The sequence below is a fragment of the Gymnoscopelus microlampas genome, assembly GCF_963454915.1.
Source record: "Gymnoscopelus microlampas genome assembly, chromosome: 1".
In the NCBI taxonomy this organism is placed as follows: Eukaryota; Metazoa; Chordata; class Actinopteri; order Myctophiformes; family Myctophidae; genus Gymnoscopelus; species Gymnoscopelus microlampas.
This window is the reverse complement of record NC_139962.1, coordinates 11,226,339-11,242,631: the sequence shown is the minus strand read 5'-3', so window position 1 is coordinate 11,242,631 and position 16,293 is coordinate 11,226,339. Positions and strand designations below refer to the sequence as shown.

At 41.3% G+C, this 16,293-nt stretch overlaps 1 protein-coding gene across 1 annotated transcript; it reads left to right on the top strand.

Annotated features, from left to right (window-relative positions):
* Nucleotides 1-850: 850 nt before the first annotated feature.
* tdp1 (tyrosyl-DNA phosphodiesterase 1) lies at nucleotides 851-16,230 on the top strand. The gene is made up of 16 exons (XM_084052728.1): nucleotides 851-1,059; nucleotides 1,663-2,298; nucleotides 2,712-2,755; nucleotides 2,903-2,958; nucleotides 3,245-3,341; nucleotides 3,816-3,850; nucleotides 5,768-5,860; nucleotides 7,712-7,882; nucleotides 8,850-8,928; nucleotides 9,045-9,221; nucleotides 10,247-10,295; nucleotides 11,377-11,443; nucleotides 11,559-11,666; nucleotides 12,711-12,813; nucleotides 13,352-13,457; nucleotides 14,167-16,230. The coding sequence occupies exons 2-16, from the start codon at nucleotides 1,665-1,667 to the stop codon at nucleotides 14,238-14,240; spliced, it is 1,893 nt and encodes a 630-aa protein (XP_083908854.1). The 5' UTR covers nucleotides 851-1,059; nucleotides 1,663-1,664; the 3' UTR covers nucleotides 14,241-16,230.
* The last annotated feature ends 63 nt before the right edge of the window (nucleotides 16,231-16,293 follow it).

Sequence of the window (16,293 nt, the reverse complement as noted above, 5' to 3'; positions counted from 1 at the left end):
ACAACTGGACACCAAAACCATCTGGGCACTTAGGGACATGTGGGCACCTGGATGAGTGGGCGTCTGGAGAGGTGGGCACCGGGATAACTGGGTACTAGGACGAGTGGGCACTAGGGACATATGGGTGCCTGGACAAGTGGGCACAGCGATGGAGATAACTGGCCACATGGACGAGTGGGCACCTGAATGGGTACTTTCTACTTTTAAGTACATTTTGATGCCAATACTTTTGTACTTTTACTCAAGTAATTTTTCAATACCGGACTTTTACTTGTAACAAAGTATTTCTACACTGCAGTATTACTACTTTTACTTAAGTAAAACATGCGAGTACCTTTTCCACCACTGCAGAACTTGCCTGGGATTTTCAGGTTTGTGATCCGGTTCGAGCGGAAATAACTTTACGTCATCAGGTGGCCGGAACCAATGACCGGATCACTGGTGCCGTACACCACCAAAATGATTCCCCTAGTTTAAAATGTGTTTAGTTTGGTATACTCGTTTCGTTTCTTGTGGTATAATAATCGTTTGGCATGTCCATCTTTTATTCTAACTGGATTCAATCGAGACTAAACTAATTGATTTGCATTATGTGGGGAACACAAACAAAAAACAATGCGACGCCGATTCAACCTTCTAATCCGGATCACACGGCTAGTTTTAGAATGAATACCAGGGTTTCCTCCGCGGTGGAAAGTCTGGTGACGCGAGGTTTGTGCAGAACTAGCTATGGTTCACATAAGTTTCAGGCTAGTGCAGAACAGAACACGGTCGGGGAACCTCAATTGTCATGTTTCCGCGTTGCACATCGGACGTATTTACCTGTGTGCAACAGTGAATTCAACTGGACGCAGCGCTGGATATTTATCACTGATCTAATATATTTAAGTTGTAACTTGTATAATAAGTCATCAGAGTAAAATCCAAGGTGTCTTGCTGTTAATTCATGTATGTTTGTGTCAGAATGCATGTATTACATTGAGTGCACTGGGTCGTTGGAAGAACAACTTCGCAGACAATAGACACTCAATCTTACGTAAACACGTTTCTCTTCTAACGGTAAGTATATAAATCAGTGGCAGATTAGAATAATGGGTCATTATTACGTGAATGGATTTGCTCCCTATTGTAAATTGTGACCGGAATAATGCAGCATTGGCTGCCTGATACATGCATGTACTCCATTAAATACGTGTTTTTTTTTTATTTCACGTGCGTGTGTGCGCGCGTGTGTGTGTGTGTGGGTGTGTGTGTGTGTGTGTGTGTGTGTGTGTGTGTGTGTGTGTGTGTTTGTGTGCGTGCGCCCGCCCCCACAACAATAAACCAATTCCTTTTGATCTGCATCCTTGACAATGGACCATTTTCACATCTTTCAATAGATGAGGACTCCAATGGATCAAGCCATAGTGCTTTCTTGGGTTTAATCCTTTTAGCATTGTATTTGTATAAAACTTTGTATTATACTTTCTGTGCTTTTTTTGCAAACTGTTAATAAACTAATCAATCAATCAATCAATGAGTAAACGCAACTGAAGGTTTTAATTCAGTGACTCTGACCCAGAATTAAACCCTCAACCCCCATATGAGTAAAGTTAAGTTTTCAAATGTGGTTTAATGTCTACTGAACTGGCTCTCTGGTCTTCCCCCTTCCCCTGCTGTCAGCCATGTCTCAGGAGAGCCAACATGGCAAGTGGTCCGTCTCTAGCAGTGATGACGACGATGATAGGCTCAGCTCAGCTCAGCCACCCAGACCTGCAGCCTCTACCTCCCATCACCTGGCCTCTGACACCACACCCAGACAGAACCGACCTCCCACACCCCCAGTCGTGAAAACGGAACCCAATGTGTCACCCGTTAGGATGGCCCCATCCACCGTTGTCATCGGCTCTGAAGCAAGGCAGATGGCCCAGGCCAGCCAGTTGAACCCGGTGAAATACGAGTCCAGTCCCTCACTAGCTGGGAAGCGGAAGAAGGAGACAGACGACTCGGGCTGGGCTCTTTCGGATAGTGAAGATGATAATGGTGACGATGATAAAGGTCAGAATGGAAAGAAACGAAGCTCAGATCTACCCTCCGATCCACAGAGGTCCAGCAGTCCAGTTCCTAGAGCCAAGAAGCCGAAGGTGGTGGTGAAGCAAGAGCGCCCTCCCAGTCCCCACGGGAGAGTTTACTACATAGACGAGCCAGAGGACTTCTTTGAGAGAAGTGTACCTTGCTCTAACGACACTTACAGATTTTACCTCAACAAGGTGACTGGACTGGACAAGAAATACAACACGGGGGCTCTGCATATCAGAGGTGAGCATCTATGTTTGTAGCTGTGGGGTCCACATTCTTTCTGTTTGTTTGGTTTTGGTTTGATTTTGATTTACTTTATATTGTTTATTTTTGTGAAGTTTATTTGACGGTTGAAGGAAAGCTAAATTGGCAGGCATTTTTAAAGTGACAGTTGAGTTTACTGTAACTTTAGATGTGTTTACATTAGTTCAGTTACATTTAGTTTTGCTTAATTGACTATAAGAAAACAAGCATATGAAAGTGTTGGCAGATGGAAGGTGACTGCAGCGTGTTATTGGTTGAAAGCTTGCTGCTGAATTAATTTCTCTGACACGAAGATAAAAAAATGACAGTAGCCTAAAGATGAAAGAAGTGGTGTTTCTTGTAAGTTTGTATGAAGAACAATTAATCATCATGGGCTTCTCTTCAATCAGACATCCTGTCTCCATTATTTGGGACATTGAAAGAGTCAGTTCAGGTAAGAGATTGTTCATGCCGTTGTATCATCTTAAAATCCTCTTTTGCATTTTGCCTAGCATGTTTAATGATAACAATAAAATCTGTACAAGGTATAGCCTTTGTTAAAAAGTGAAATACCTCTCATTCATCTTGTTCTATTTTATAGTTTAACTACTGCTTTGATATTGCCTGGATGGTTCAGCAGTATCCACCAGAATTTAGGTAAGGCCTGTTACTTAATCCTTATCACATAATATTCACCTAAAATGTCTCCCTCTCAGCTTTCCTGCTGTCTGTCTCTCCTACACTGTCTGCCTTCGGCTCTCCTATTATTTGTCTCTCCTACACTGTCTCCCTCTCACATTTCCTACTGTCTCTCTCTCCTACACTGTCTCCCTCTCAGCTTTCCTACCGCCTGTATCTCATAAACTGTGCGTACACTGTCTTCTGTCTTGTCTTTCTAATGATGAGGAAGCAGTAAAGCATTCAGTGTGATATTGTTGTTCAGGAACAAGCCAGTTCTGGTAGTCCATGGAGACAAGAGGGAGGCCAAAGCTAGACTGCTAGGGCAGGCTCAACCCTACCCTCACATCAGCTTCTGTCAGGTACACAGCTCACCTCACACACCACATGGAATTCCCATCACATTTTGTCATATGTGCTAGGGCTGGGCAATTAACCAAACATATATCGAAACCAATATTTAGAACCAATAACCAAATAAAGCCTTAATCTTGCTCATGTAGGTTAATCGAATACTCGAGAAGCAGGTTATTTTTCTTACAAAAATCTTATATTTGTCATATATCAACGAATCAACATGAAACACATTTGTTTTAATAATCGACTAAATAGATTAGTCTGATTAACAACATACGCCTGTATTATACTTTGTCTTTCTATGGTGGCATACAAAAATAGTGAAAATAGCTCATCTTCAAGCTAGCTACAGTATGTTTGAGATTTTTGAAAATAAAATTAAAACCTGAAAGACTTTGAAAGTTGTCGCCTATAATGACATGTGTAAAGTAGGCGTGCCAAGTTGAAAGTAGTTAATGGGATATGTTTTGTCCTTGCAGGCTAAACTGGATATTGCTTTTGGAACTCATCACACGTAAGCCATCTCTCTGCTCCTGTGTGCCATGTTTGTCTGATGTGTCAACTATGACATGTTGATTAATCTGTTTCCCTAGCATTGTCTTAAAAGTTTTAAAACTGTGTAGACTAGAGTATGGCGCTCGCCTGTCCCTGGCTTCTCTGTGTTGGAGTGACAGAGAACACCATCAGTAGTGCTTCCAGATACAGTGTTCTTTCAAAGTGGTCTTTCATAGAGAGACTTGCAATAACTACGGCAGTAAAAGAAGATTGGCTTCATACATCAGTAACATTCTAAACACTTGTCGTAAGAGTACAAGGGTCTGAGCCACATTAGCCATTAACCCATTGAGACCTGAAGCCGATTCTACATGTCTCCTAAATCTCAACAGCTTTCTGAAAAACGTATGTTTCTATATCAGTGGTGCTCAATCTTTTTCATGTCAAGGACCCCCAAAATGATATGTATTTGGCCGTGGACCCCCATCAAAATATTTTGTTCCAGGGACCCCCCAGAAGAAAAGATTTGAGTTAAAAATGTTTGCTTAAAAAATATATATATTCAAAGATTTGCACACATTTTCACGATTTTTCAAAAATAGCAGATCTACAAGCTCATAGCGCGGCACTCGGTGCCGCGCTATGAGCTTGTATATCTGCTATTTTTGAATAGCCCAAAGTGTAAAATAATGCTTTTTTGCTCAAATCTAAAAATGACAAAGTTCCAGGTCTTAATGGGTTAACAGATGTAAATCTCTTCACAGGAACAGTATGCTAATATTCCTGAGATCCTAGAATGATTGCGTATGATGCTACCAGATATTACTGGATAATAACAAAAATGAGAAAGAGGCAAGGAGAGAAGATAGAGGATTATTTTGAAAACATGAGCATATCAGAACAAGTAGAGGTTGAAGATAGTTTAAGATTGTACAATAAGTTCTGTTTATTATTTTGTAGAATTTATTTTAGCCTCTACTTTGCCTTTTATTATGGAATGAGCAAACCTTAGTGATTTTCTTAATATAATTAATCTCAATAAAATATGTATATTTCTTTCTGCCTGAGAAAAGTGAATGAGAAATGCACGACTTGACCTCCTAAAGCTCCAATGGATATAGTATATAAAGAGTAGTAAGTGGTCACACTAAGCAGCTTCCAGTGGCCAACAGTAGAGGGCAGTGGTTGCACTGGGCTGCTCCTAGTGAATGTGCAACAGCAGCAAATGTCCCTTGATGAATGGTATTAACCACATGAATCCTATCCTCCCCATCTCTCCAGCTCTTTAGTAAACAGGCAAACAAATGAGCAGACAAAATGGAACTGGAACAATATAAAATTGAAGCTGATAAATGATCTTTGTTTGTGGGGTTCTCTCTCCTGATTGGATGAAATTATTTTTCCACCTGAAAATCTATTTTATGTTTACTAAATTGCTAGAGAGACTCAGCAATTTTCTGTGTAATATTTTCATTTAGCACAAATTCTCAACCTCTACTGGATCAGGGCCCACTTGAAAATCTCAAAAGCATTCGTGGCCCACCCATCTGATCACTTTTGACTGCTGTGTTAAGTGGTCAGATGGGTGGGCCGTGTGTGTTTTCAGAGCCTGTTTATTCTCATGACCTAAAACTAACACTGTATTCCTATGCATTGGTATGGTAAGGTTTTAAATGAAAAACATACCGTGGTCATTGTTTTACATATTTGTTTTTAAATATTAAAGTTATATTATCATTATAAGGTGAGTGTTTTGCCAATTATGTGGCGGCCCACTCGCAGTATTCTCACGGCCCACCAGTGGACCCTAGCCCACAGGTTGAGAATCATTGATGTAGCAGACACTGGCTGGTCATGGCTGATACAGTACATACTAGTGCTTTGTATTGATACTGTTGTAGTTGAAAACCATCCTCCATCTTTGTTCTTGGTTCAGGAAAATGATGCTGTTGTGGTACGAGGAGGGCTTCAGGGTCGTCATCACGACCTCCAACCTCATCAGAGCCGACTGGTACCAGAAGTCACAGGGGTCAGTCCATCTGAACGACTTTATTCACATTAAAGCCGGATTTATACCTAGTTGCATGCTGGTGTCAGGCACCGAAAATGGCAGATCTACAAGCTCTTAACACATCGCATTGCACACATTGTGAGCCCACAACCCCTCACTGGCCCCTAAGACCAACAACGTGCATATCTACGCCAAAACCATTTATTTTCAGGAAACAGAGAAAAGTATCTGTGTTCCAATGGATTCAATGTAGTTATTATTTAGTTTCAAGTCACAATTTATAATACCACAGACAGGCATGACTACTTTCACATTCAGAATCCTATATATTAAAATTGGCTAAAAATGGGTGGGCGAACAACTGTCACTGTGACTCAGACAACCATGTATAGAGTTCGCTCTGCAGCGACACGTGGGGAAGCAGCCTTTAGTTTTTATGCACCACATATCTAGAACAAACTCCCTGCTGCCACTCTTATTTCTTTTAAAACACATCTAAAGACCTTTCTCTTTGCCACTACCTTTGATTGGGTCACTTTTCTTTTTTTCTTTCTCTTCTGCACTGAAACGGTATCTGTTTTTTACTTTTAATAATTTTACTTATTTTGTTTTGTGTTTCTGTGCAAAGTACAGAGTAAAATACAGTTGCCTAGAATTGAATAGGTGTGAGGGCCCCTTGGCGACCCGAATTCTAGATGTGAGCAGGCGCGTATCGTCATTGGGGCCAACGAGGCCATGGCCCGGTCTGTAGACCCAGCTTGCCCCTGTGTAGGGGCAAGATCCGCCAGGGGAAATAAACAAAAAATCAACATTAGCAGCCCCTCACCCTATTCTGTTGTAGCCGACCACAGAAAGTCGCCTTTGTTTTCAAATGGGGCTCATTTGTATTCGGCCGAATTGTTAATGAGTGGCCATTAGGAAACCAGTTTAGCCGTCAAACCGGTTCTCCCCCCCCCCCCTCCCCCCCCCCTGGCCCGGTTCTGGCCTGGTCAACGTTAGAATCCACCAAACGCCACTGGATGTGAGGGCTACGTAGTCGCCCGAACCTTTTAGTGTATCAGCGGAAATAGCCGATCTACAAGCTCACGTGCTGTGAGCTTGTAACTCGGCTATTTCCTCTACCCTTGCCTTGCTTGGCACTCATGTACGACGAAGTAGGGCATTCATGTAAAATAAAATAAACAAAAAGTTTAAATATGTAGATACAAGGTTCTGCCCGACAGCGGTGACATACAAGGGATTGGGAATATATGTAGAATATACTGCTACACTCTGTCAATATAATAAATGCAATCATGTATTTATTATTTCAAGTGCAATGTGGAATGTAATTATGATTCTACTTTCTCACTCTCAACATGTGCCATATTTAATATTTATTTATCTACCTATGTTGCAATACCACCCACTATAATGTATGTTGCATATCATATAGTATAGTATAGTTTCAAATGATATACATATCTGTATGTTTTGAGTAAATAGTTTAAAATAATAATTTGAATATATTTCTATATTGTTGCTTTCAGTGTAATGCAACAACCTCACAGAGACAATGTGCAAACATGCCTGGCAATAAAACAAATTCAGATCTTTAGTAGTTACTTGTTACTTGTTCTTATTGCTGTCTGGTTAAGTTATATTTTATCGATCCAAGGGGGGAATCTTGTTTCTGCCCATTCTGATGTTTATCTTACCTAAATATAGTGTTGGCATTGTCACTGCCCTCTGGTGGACGAATGTGCAGACAGAGACAGAGAGTCATCATTACAATAGTTTTTTGTAGGTGTTCGCAACATACCAAATGTCTCAAATTGTTTGAGACGATTACATTAATTTAATTTCTTTGCTGTGCTGTCCTCTTCCCAGAATGTGGATGAGTCCATTGTTTCCACCTTTGCCGGAGGGCAGCCCATCAAGCGACGGTGAGTCTCCAACCTTCTTCAAGAGAGACCTGCTGGAGTACCTTGCGTCGTATCGTGCACCCGAGCTCGCTGGCTGGATCCAGAGGATCCAAGAGTACGACTTGTCTGAGAGCAGGTGGGTGCTATATCGAGAGCGACTTACAACCATAGACTGTATAAATGAGATGGACAAACCCCCTCCGCTGCTTTCTACAGACCGAAAATGAAGCCTTTGCTGCAAGACTGTAGGTCCGCCATCTTTCAATATCGCGTCAGAATGAGTTCAGACCATTATTGGTTGGGTAACTTGTCAATCAAGAGCGGGGGGCGGGGAATGAATGCTATTGGTTGTGTAGCGTGTCAATCAAATCATCCCGCCCCTCCTAGAGAATAGCCTACTTTATCGTCAATTTTATAATAAATAGAACCATAATTTAGCAAAACGCATATCCTGATGATTGAAAGGAGACTTTAAACTAGCGACTGGAAGCATATAGAATTTATGACAATTTTTATTACAGTAAGAAAATCTAGTCTAAAGTTTGTCAAAAAACCCATTCACTTGCGCTAAAATAAATTCTTTCTGAACTCACAGGTCGGCGCAGGGTAAAACAGCGCCACTCTGGCCATTTTGTCGGCCTCATCGTAAATATCTCAGCCTTGCCCCTTGCTTACAACGTGCAAGACTTAAGTAAACAGGATTGTACAAAAAAGTATATTACACGGTTAAGTGGTTAATCAGACTAATTGATTTAGTTAATTATAAAAAAACTATACACATTTTCCCGTGTCGATACGTTTTAAGGATTTAAAAGATGTATATTAAAAAACAATTGGGGGGAGAGAACACTGGACAGACAACTTTGAAATCCAGTGATGTAATCCTTTGCCGTCACAGGGGTCAAGAAGGCATGGTCATAATTTAGCTCAGAAATACATCATTCGTCATATCTCCGGAATTAATCAGTTGCTGCTGCAGGCAGGGTTATGACCTCCAGGTGCATTTCAGAGTTTTCGTTCTACTGATACGTGTCTTCATTGTTAATAACTCCATATATTTCCGCTGTCAAATAACTCCATATAATTCCGCTGTCTATTGCCAGAGTCTATGTGATTGGTTCTACTCCAGGGAGGTTTGTTGGTAAAGATATGGACCGCTGGGGACACCTGAGACTCAGGAAGGTAAAGACCCTTCTTTCTGTCTGTCTCTCTGTCTGTCTGTCTGTCTGTCTGTCTGTCTGTCTGTCTGTCTGTCTCAAGACATCTCATGACTTGCATTTGTTTTTGTTTTTTTTAAGTTATTGTATGAAAACACGAGTCCCATTCCCAATGAAGAGACCTGGCCTGTGATTGGTCAGTTCTCCAGCATCGGCTCCATGGGAGTGGACAAGACCAAATGGTTGACGGGGGAGTTCCTGCGCACGATGAGCACACTGGGTAAAACCTCGCTCCGGTCAGACCCCCCCCTGCACCTGGTACGTTCCACTCGCCTTAATGCAACCACTGCCACAATTAGAGAGGGCTAGATAGGACTTTGTTGACACCTGGGGGTTGTTAGAGTAGCCAGTAATGGAATACAGATTTAGATAAAAGACACAATAAAAACAATACAAATATTAAACTCAATAATACTCATTATACAAATTTAACAATGGAACAATGGACTGTGTGAATGGAACACACAAGCTTGACACAGGAGAGGCACAGAAGAGTAAAATGTACTTACTCGCAGCAGGATAGAAACGGTAGTCTTGTTGTTTATCTTACTGATAAACAACAGTAAGATATTAAAAACAGAGAAGAGCTAAAGTAAATCTTTACTATATATTTATAAGCACACATTATAGCAGTCAGTGTCTGTGCAGTAGCAGCAAAAAGAGACAGATTTCATATTTAATGAAATACCTAGGAACTTCTCTTACTCGTTCAAATTTGCTCACCCCCTCCTATACCCATGCTTCCCACAACTGCGTAATGGGACATTTCCCAGCGCAAGATGGTTTCTAACTGCACAATATTTGTCTGAGAGAGAGAGAGAAAAAAACTGTGACCGTTAAAAAGTTATAACGTTTTTTGGTGAAAGGTTAAAGCACTATATTCTGATAGTAATCATTGCTAGTGTTTGTTCTGTAACAGGGGTCTCCCTGTCTTTCCAGCTCTTTAATAAACAAAATACATTTCAATCAGGAGAGTACCCATTTATTCGCTCACTTTTTAATGTGTTCCAATTTTGTTTGCTCATCGCTTTGTGTCATCACTTCCAAATTCCAATTTCACTTGTTTAATCTGTATCCTGTGTGAGTTCTCTTTCCTGATTGGATAGAATTGGTATCCCGCCCTGAAAATGAATTTTCTGTTTACTAAAGAGCTGGAGAGACAGGGAGTCTCCTGTTACAGTACAGAGTCAGAACATAGAGCTATTCAACACTTATTGTAACAAAAAACACATCACTTACCCTACCTTTAAATTGCACTAAAAGCTCTGGTTTGTGTTTTGTAGCTGTATCCTTCAGTGGAGGATGTGAGAACCAGTCTGGAGGGATACCCAGGTGAGAAACATATATAAAGCCAATAATATAACCGACCTGATACCAGTATCTAGATGAGACTATGCAGCAATTTTGACCACAATGACCACAATAACTTATGTCAATGGTTTTCAACCCTTTTCATGCCAAGGAAGATTTGTGTTAAAAGATGCAAAATTCTACAAAATTCAATAAAAAAAACACTGTAAAGATTTTTCGAAAATGTTCAAAAATAGCAGATCTACAAGCTGAATAGCCAATCTATACAATATGGATAAAGGGGTGAAAATGAAAAAAAAATCCCCGGACCGCTGGTTGAGAACCACTGACTTATGTGATAGAGACGGAGCATGCTCATTACTCAGAGCGGAAACATTGGCTCCATTGTTTGACACTGCGTTCCAGTCGTGTTGGAAGCCATGCTGGTGCATGATTTGTCAACCCGTAGATCTCTGACATGTAGTTGTTGACTTCACGGCAACATGGCAGACAAACTGTAAACAACCAGCATTATTAAACAACTTTTTTATCACCTTAACTACTACTTTATAACCACATACAGCAGCTAAAAGTTGCCACATAGCTGTGTTGAGAGGTTGTTTACTTTAATTTGACCTGGAACTCCTATACGTTGTTATATCTTTCAAGCCGGCAACACCTCTGTGTAGTTGTTGCTATATACAGTATATAGCAACATAAATCATGTTTTTCAGAAAACGTAGGTCAGGATTTAGAAGGTGTTTTAGAATCGGCTTCAGGTCTAAATGGGTTAATAACATAGTTATGTAGTAATTGGTTAGTCGTGTAAAGTGGCACAAACTAAAGCTGGCTAAAACATTAGTGGTTGCTTCGATAGCGACTCGATCCGTAGATCAGTGGAGATTCTAGGTCAGATTTCAGAAATGCAAACTAGGCACTTTGGATGTACAGTAAGATCTCAGAGGAGTCTTTTATATAATTTGTTCAGAAAAAAAGCTTGTGTTGGGAACATCTTTTTGAACATTTGCAGGCATACAGTGTAATAACCAAAATGAACAGTTGTTTACAGCATGTTGTGTACATGTGACTGTAACTTTCCTGTTATGTTGTTATTGTACTGTAGCTGGAGGCTCCCTGCCATACAGCATCCAGACAGCTCAGAAACAGCTCTGGCTTCACACATTTTTTCAGTAAGTTGGATCATGGCTAATGGAGTCACACACACTGCATACTTAGATGAATATAACTATTTGCATTTAACTTCAACGTCATGCGTGTGTGTGTGCGTGTGTGTGTGCACTCCAGCCGGTGGCAGGCAGAGACCACTGGGAGGAGTCATGCTATGCCTCACATCAAGACTTACATGAGGACGTCACCAGATTTCACCCAGCTTGCCTGGATCCTCATCACAAGGTGAGGTCTCCAGAAAAAGTGGCCAACTAAATTCAAGTGTCTGGCTACTGTGGATTTTTCATCTTTATTCCTTACACGGTTTTTATGTTCAGAAATTCTCATCTTCAACTCGCGTTTAGTTTTGCTACTGTATATAAACCAACCTGCAAGGACACTTCAAGAGATAGAAAACATATTTGATTTCGCGACAGATCCTGTCCTTAATGATGCCTCTGATCATAGCACAGTTCAAACATAGGAAAATCTTACCTGGCATTGCCCGTCACATGTATTGTGCTAATGTGTTGCTTTGCAGTCATGTAAGAGAATGAAAGAGATGTCTACACAAACTTATATCTACCATAAAGGGAAACACCAACTGGTGTACTTTTTGCCCTGCCCACAGCAAAGCGTGCCAGGCTAATGGCAGGTTCACACTGAACGTTTTTTTTGCCCAGATTATGTTGTTGCTGGCCTATTTTGGCGCTCCGCGACAAATCCCCCGATCTGACGCAAGATCGGGCTTCGCTCGCCCAGGTTTTGCTGGCTGTGTGTGAAAAGTTCACCGGGTGTTTCCAGATATCTGCTATGTTTGATATTTGATGCTGTTGCCAACTGGAAACCATACATTATGAACGGGGTTGCGATTAGCACTGAGACCATATCCGTGCTACAGACAGTGAGAGCACAGGGAAGCTTCCTAAATTAAAGTCCTCGACTCCTTTACAACTTTGTAGCTGTGAGGCAGGTCTGCCTCAGCCTGTGCTACCGTTGTCACAGCAGCTACTGAGGCCTGCAACAGAGTATTTCAGAACGCTGCAACTTTGTCCTGCAACATTCTGCAACTGTTTCATTGCATCGCAAATCATTGGTCTGAAATATAAACAAAAACACTAATGACCCCTGTAGCAACCTATAAATACGATGGCTTGTATTTCTTCTTCTGTGTGTGTGTGTGTGTGTGTGTGTGTGTGTGTGTGTGTGTGTGTGTGTGTGTGTGTGTGTGTGTGTGTGTGTGTGTGTGTGTGTGTGTGTGTGTGTGTGTGTGTGTGTGTTTATGTTTAGTTCCAACCTGTCTAAAGCAGCATGGGGTGCTCTGGAAAAGAACAACACTCAGATAATGGTGCGCTCATATGAGCTGGGAGTCCTCTACCTGCCTTCTGCTTATGTAAGATCAACACACACACACACACACACACACACACACACACACACACACACACACACACACACACACACACACACACACACACACACACACACACAGGTCAATTGACTTTGCACTACCCGATCATCTCAGCATATTAAAACAAGCACTGGGTAGATCATGTTCACAATGAAGCAAACCAACGCTGATCAGGATTAGGCCTATCATTCCAGCGACATCACTCAATAGACTGCTGCATCACCTCCCAAAAAGAACCTTGAAGATTTGTTGTTTTTGTCAATCAAGCAACACTGTTCGGCAATGGAGTATAAACTAAACGTAACATTATATCAATGTAATCATTTGGTTGGAATATGCAAGGAAACATCTGGAAGTTGCATCTTAATAATGATATTGTAAACTTGATAGATTTCCATAGATAGATAGCACTTACATTTTTCTCTGTGAAATACATATTCACCACCGCTGCTACAACTTTGTCCCAGGAGAAACATTGAAAGGCTATCTGACGGTGTGCATTATTGTCCATGACTTTCAGAACATGCAAACCTTCCCTATTAAGAGGAACCCATATCCTATCACGTCTTCTACCAACGCCTTCCCTGTGCCCTTTGACCTGCCCCCAAAACGCTACTCTGAGAAAGGTATTTTGTGTGTGTGTGTGTGTGTGTGTGTGTGTGTGTGTGTGTGTGTGTGTGTGTGTGTGTGTGTGTGTGTGTGTGTGTGTGTGTGTGTGTGTGTGTGTGTGTGTGTGTGTGTGTGTGTGTCATCACTTCATTAGTACATTTCTGTATAGCAAATCATGTCTTTTTAACCTTTGACATCCTATAATACATTTCTAAACCCAAAACCCCCCAAAAAAACCTGCCACTGTGTGGGACTAAACACAAAAACAACATATCAATGTCACTAACAAGACACGCCACAACGTGCAGAATTACTACGCGCAGTCTGTAGGCCACTTCATACTGCTCAGCACACATCTGCCCCCTCGCAGCATAATTAATTGCGGCCAACACAAACTCACAACATTACAGTCGGCCATGTTGTTCCTTAGCGTCATCGCCGACCACCGCCCAACGAGACCCAAGTGAGGTCAGACAACACACTCCATATTTGGGCATAGCTCCATTGGGAACATCTCCTATTATGGCTTTATATATATTATAGAGACCAACAAACACAAAGCACCGCGCAGCGGATAGGGGGGAGGGGCGCGCAGCGCCCCGACCCTCTAGTTATTAACAATGGTAGTAGTGATATTGGCTGTATTAGTATTCATTCCAAGAAGGCAGCCAATAGTGTTATGTTTTGGTGCCTTTACATTGTCTTGTCGTGCTCTTCTGTTCTCAGACCAACCATGGATGTGGAACATTCCCTACACCCAGGCCCCTGACACGCACGGCAACATCTGGGTCCCCTCCTGAAATACACACTACTGCACACAGAATACAGACAAAAAACGACTTATTGATGGCTTCTTTAACCACTTCAACTCTATACTTTGTTGTTTGTCAAATAGCGAAAATAGCAGATCTAAATGCTCACTTCATGTTGAGATTGTAGATCTACTATTTGTGATGAATGTTAACGTATTTTGATCAAATTGTCATCTATTCACGCCAAATGACATGCTCATAACAGTGATGCTAGGTTTCATGTGTAAAGGTCCTGTCACACTGCCTAGTCAATGAGTCCAAACTTTCCTCCTTTCTTTATAAAAAAAAGTGTTTTCTCAAGGTAAAATATTGCCCCGGAATATGTAGGCAGTAGTTTTGTCATGTGACATGTAGACATGTTCAACTTGTGTTTATCAAGGTGGATAATTTTACTTTTCCCGTCACCCAGCGTGACATGTAATGAACATACCAGTATTAAAAGGACAAAGTCTTGCAGTGTGCAGACTCTCCATCAAGGCAGGCCTCCGATCACCACGTCAGCTTTACTGCTCATTATCCACTACCTCTCTACGCATAACTGTGTGCCTGCGAGCACACCCCCATCTGTGTGTGTTTGTATGCCGTTGTGTATTTTTGCAAATTGTGCATTTCCACTGCCATTTGCCTTGTTAGTTGTGGCAAAACTAATGCAAAGAAGCTGTCTGTACATAATGTACTGCATGTCAGTCTGTCAATAGCCTCGATCTCCAGGCTTTTATTTGCCTTTGCGTTTTGTCTGTCAATAACTTGTCATCACGTCTTGCTTTTCTCCAGCTTTTTTGAAGGCTGTTATAATATGTGTAGCCAAGCTGCACTATGGTTTTAACATTTTTGTTGCAGGGAGCCAGTCCAACATGGATGCTAATGCTAACTCATTATCTACAGTAGCTGCATCTCTTCAGTGTTTTCACTGTCGATCTGCTGTCTGTCCCTGTTTGTGTCCTTTCTATTCCTGTCTCTCTCATCTGTCATTGTCATGTGGACTCTTTCATGTATTTCTCTGTTTGTTACCATCTGTCTCATCTATGTTTTTGTTTATTTGTGTTCCTGTCCGTCTCGCTCTGTGTCTGTCTTGCTCTGTCATCTATTTTAAGGAACTGTGTAGACCAGTGGTTCTCAGAGTGGGGTCCAGAGACCCTTGGTTCTTTGAAGGGTTTCCAAATGGTTTCTTGCAGGACAGGTATGTAACTCTGAGTGTACAAATGGAACCAAATCAGTGTTGCCAGATGGGAAATGTTGAATTATCGTACCGAAGGCTTAAAATTATCGTTTTTGAAAGAAAACTATCGTACACAGCCACAAAAGAGAAATCACACGTGTAAATATGTCATTTCACAAAGAATATCGCATTTAGTATGAGAAACAACCTTGTTTGAGACTCCTATGTGACAAAAACGCATTATATATTATATGCTGCGTGGAAGCAGGCAACTTCCTGAACCTTACACAAATAAAAACCTGAAACTGGACTGGAAAGACGCGAGTACCAGTGTTTTTAATTTTGTATGTTTTTAATTCAAGTACAGATCTAGGGTCAGATTTACTGATTTCTTGACTTATTTTGAAAAGCCAAATCGGATCCCGAATCAGCAGCCAGGGAATTTAGTAAATTCACACACTTTTTTTGATATGGAGAAATTATCGTACATACTGTATGGGCATTTTGGGAATTATTGATTGTACATCGTGCAGAGGGTAAAATGATTGTACAAATACGAGAATTATCGTACATCTGGCAACACTAAACCAAATGGACCCATGAGGGCCCAAGATTGAGATAAATTCCAAATGGACCCATGGGTCCATAAGGGTCCCTTGAAGTTAAAGTTTCACTGGTGTCCATCTCTCGTTTCTCTGCGTCTACCCTCTTCTGTCCTCTGTTGAGATGCTGCTCAGAGGGATGAGCCTTCTCTTCTTTGTGCAGCTCATGTCTGATATTGACATGTTGAGTAGGTTATGACTGTCTTTATTACTTTGTGTCACTTAAGGACAGCATTTTGTAGTTGTCATGTTTTATTTCATTTTGTACCTTACCGTAGAC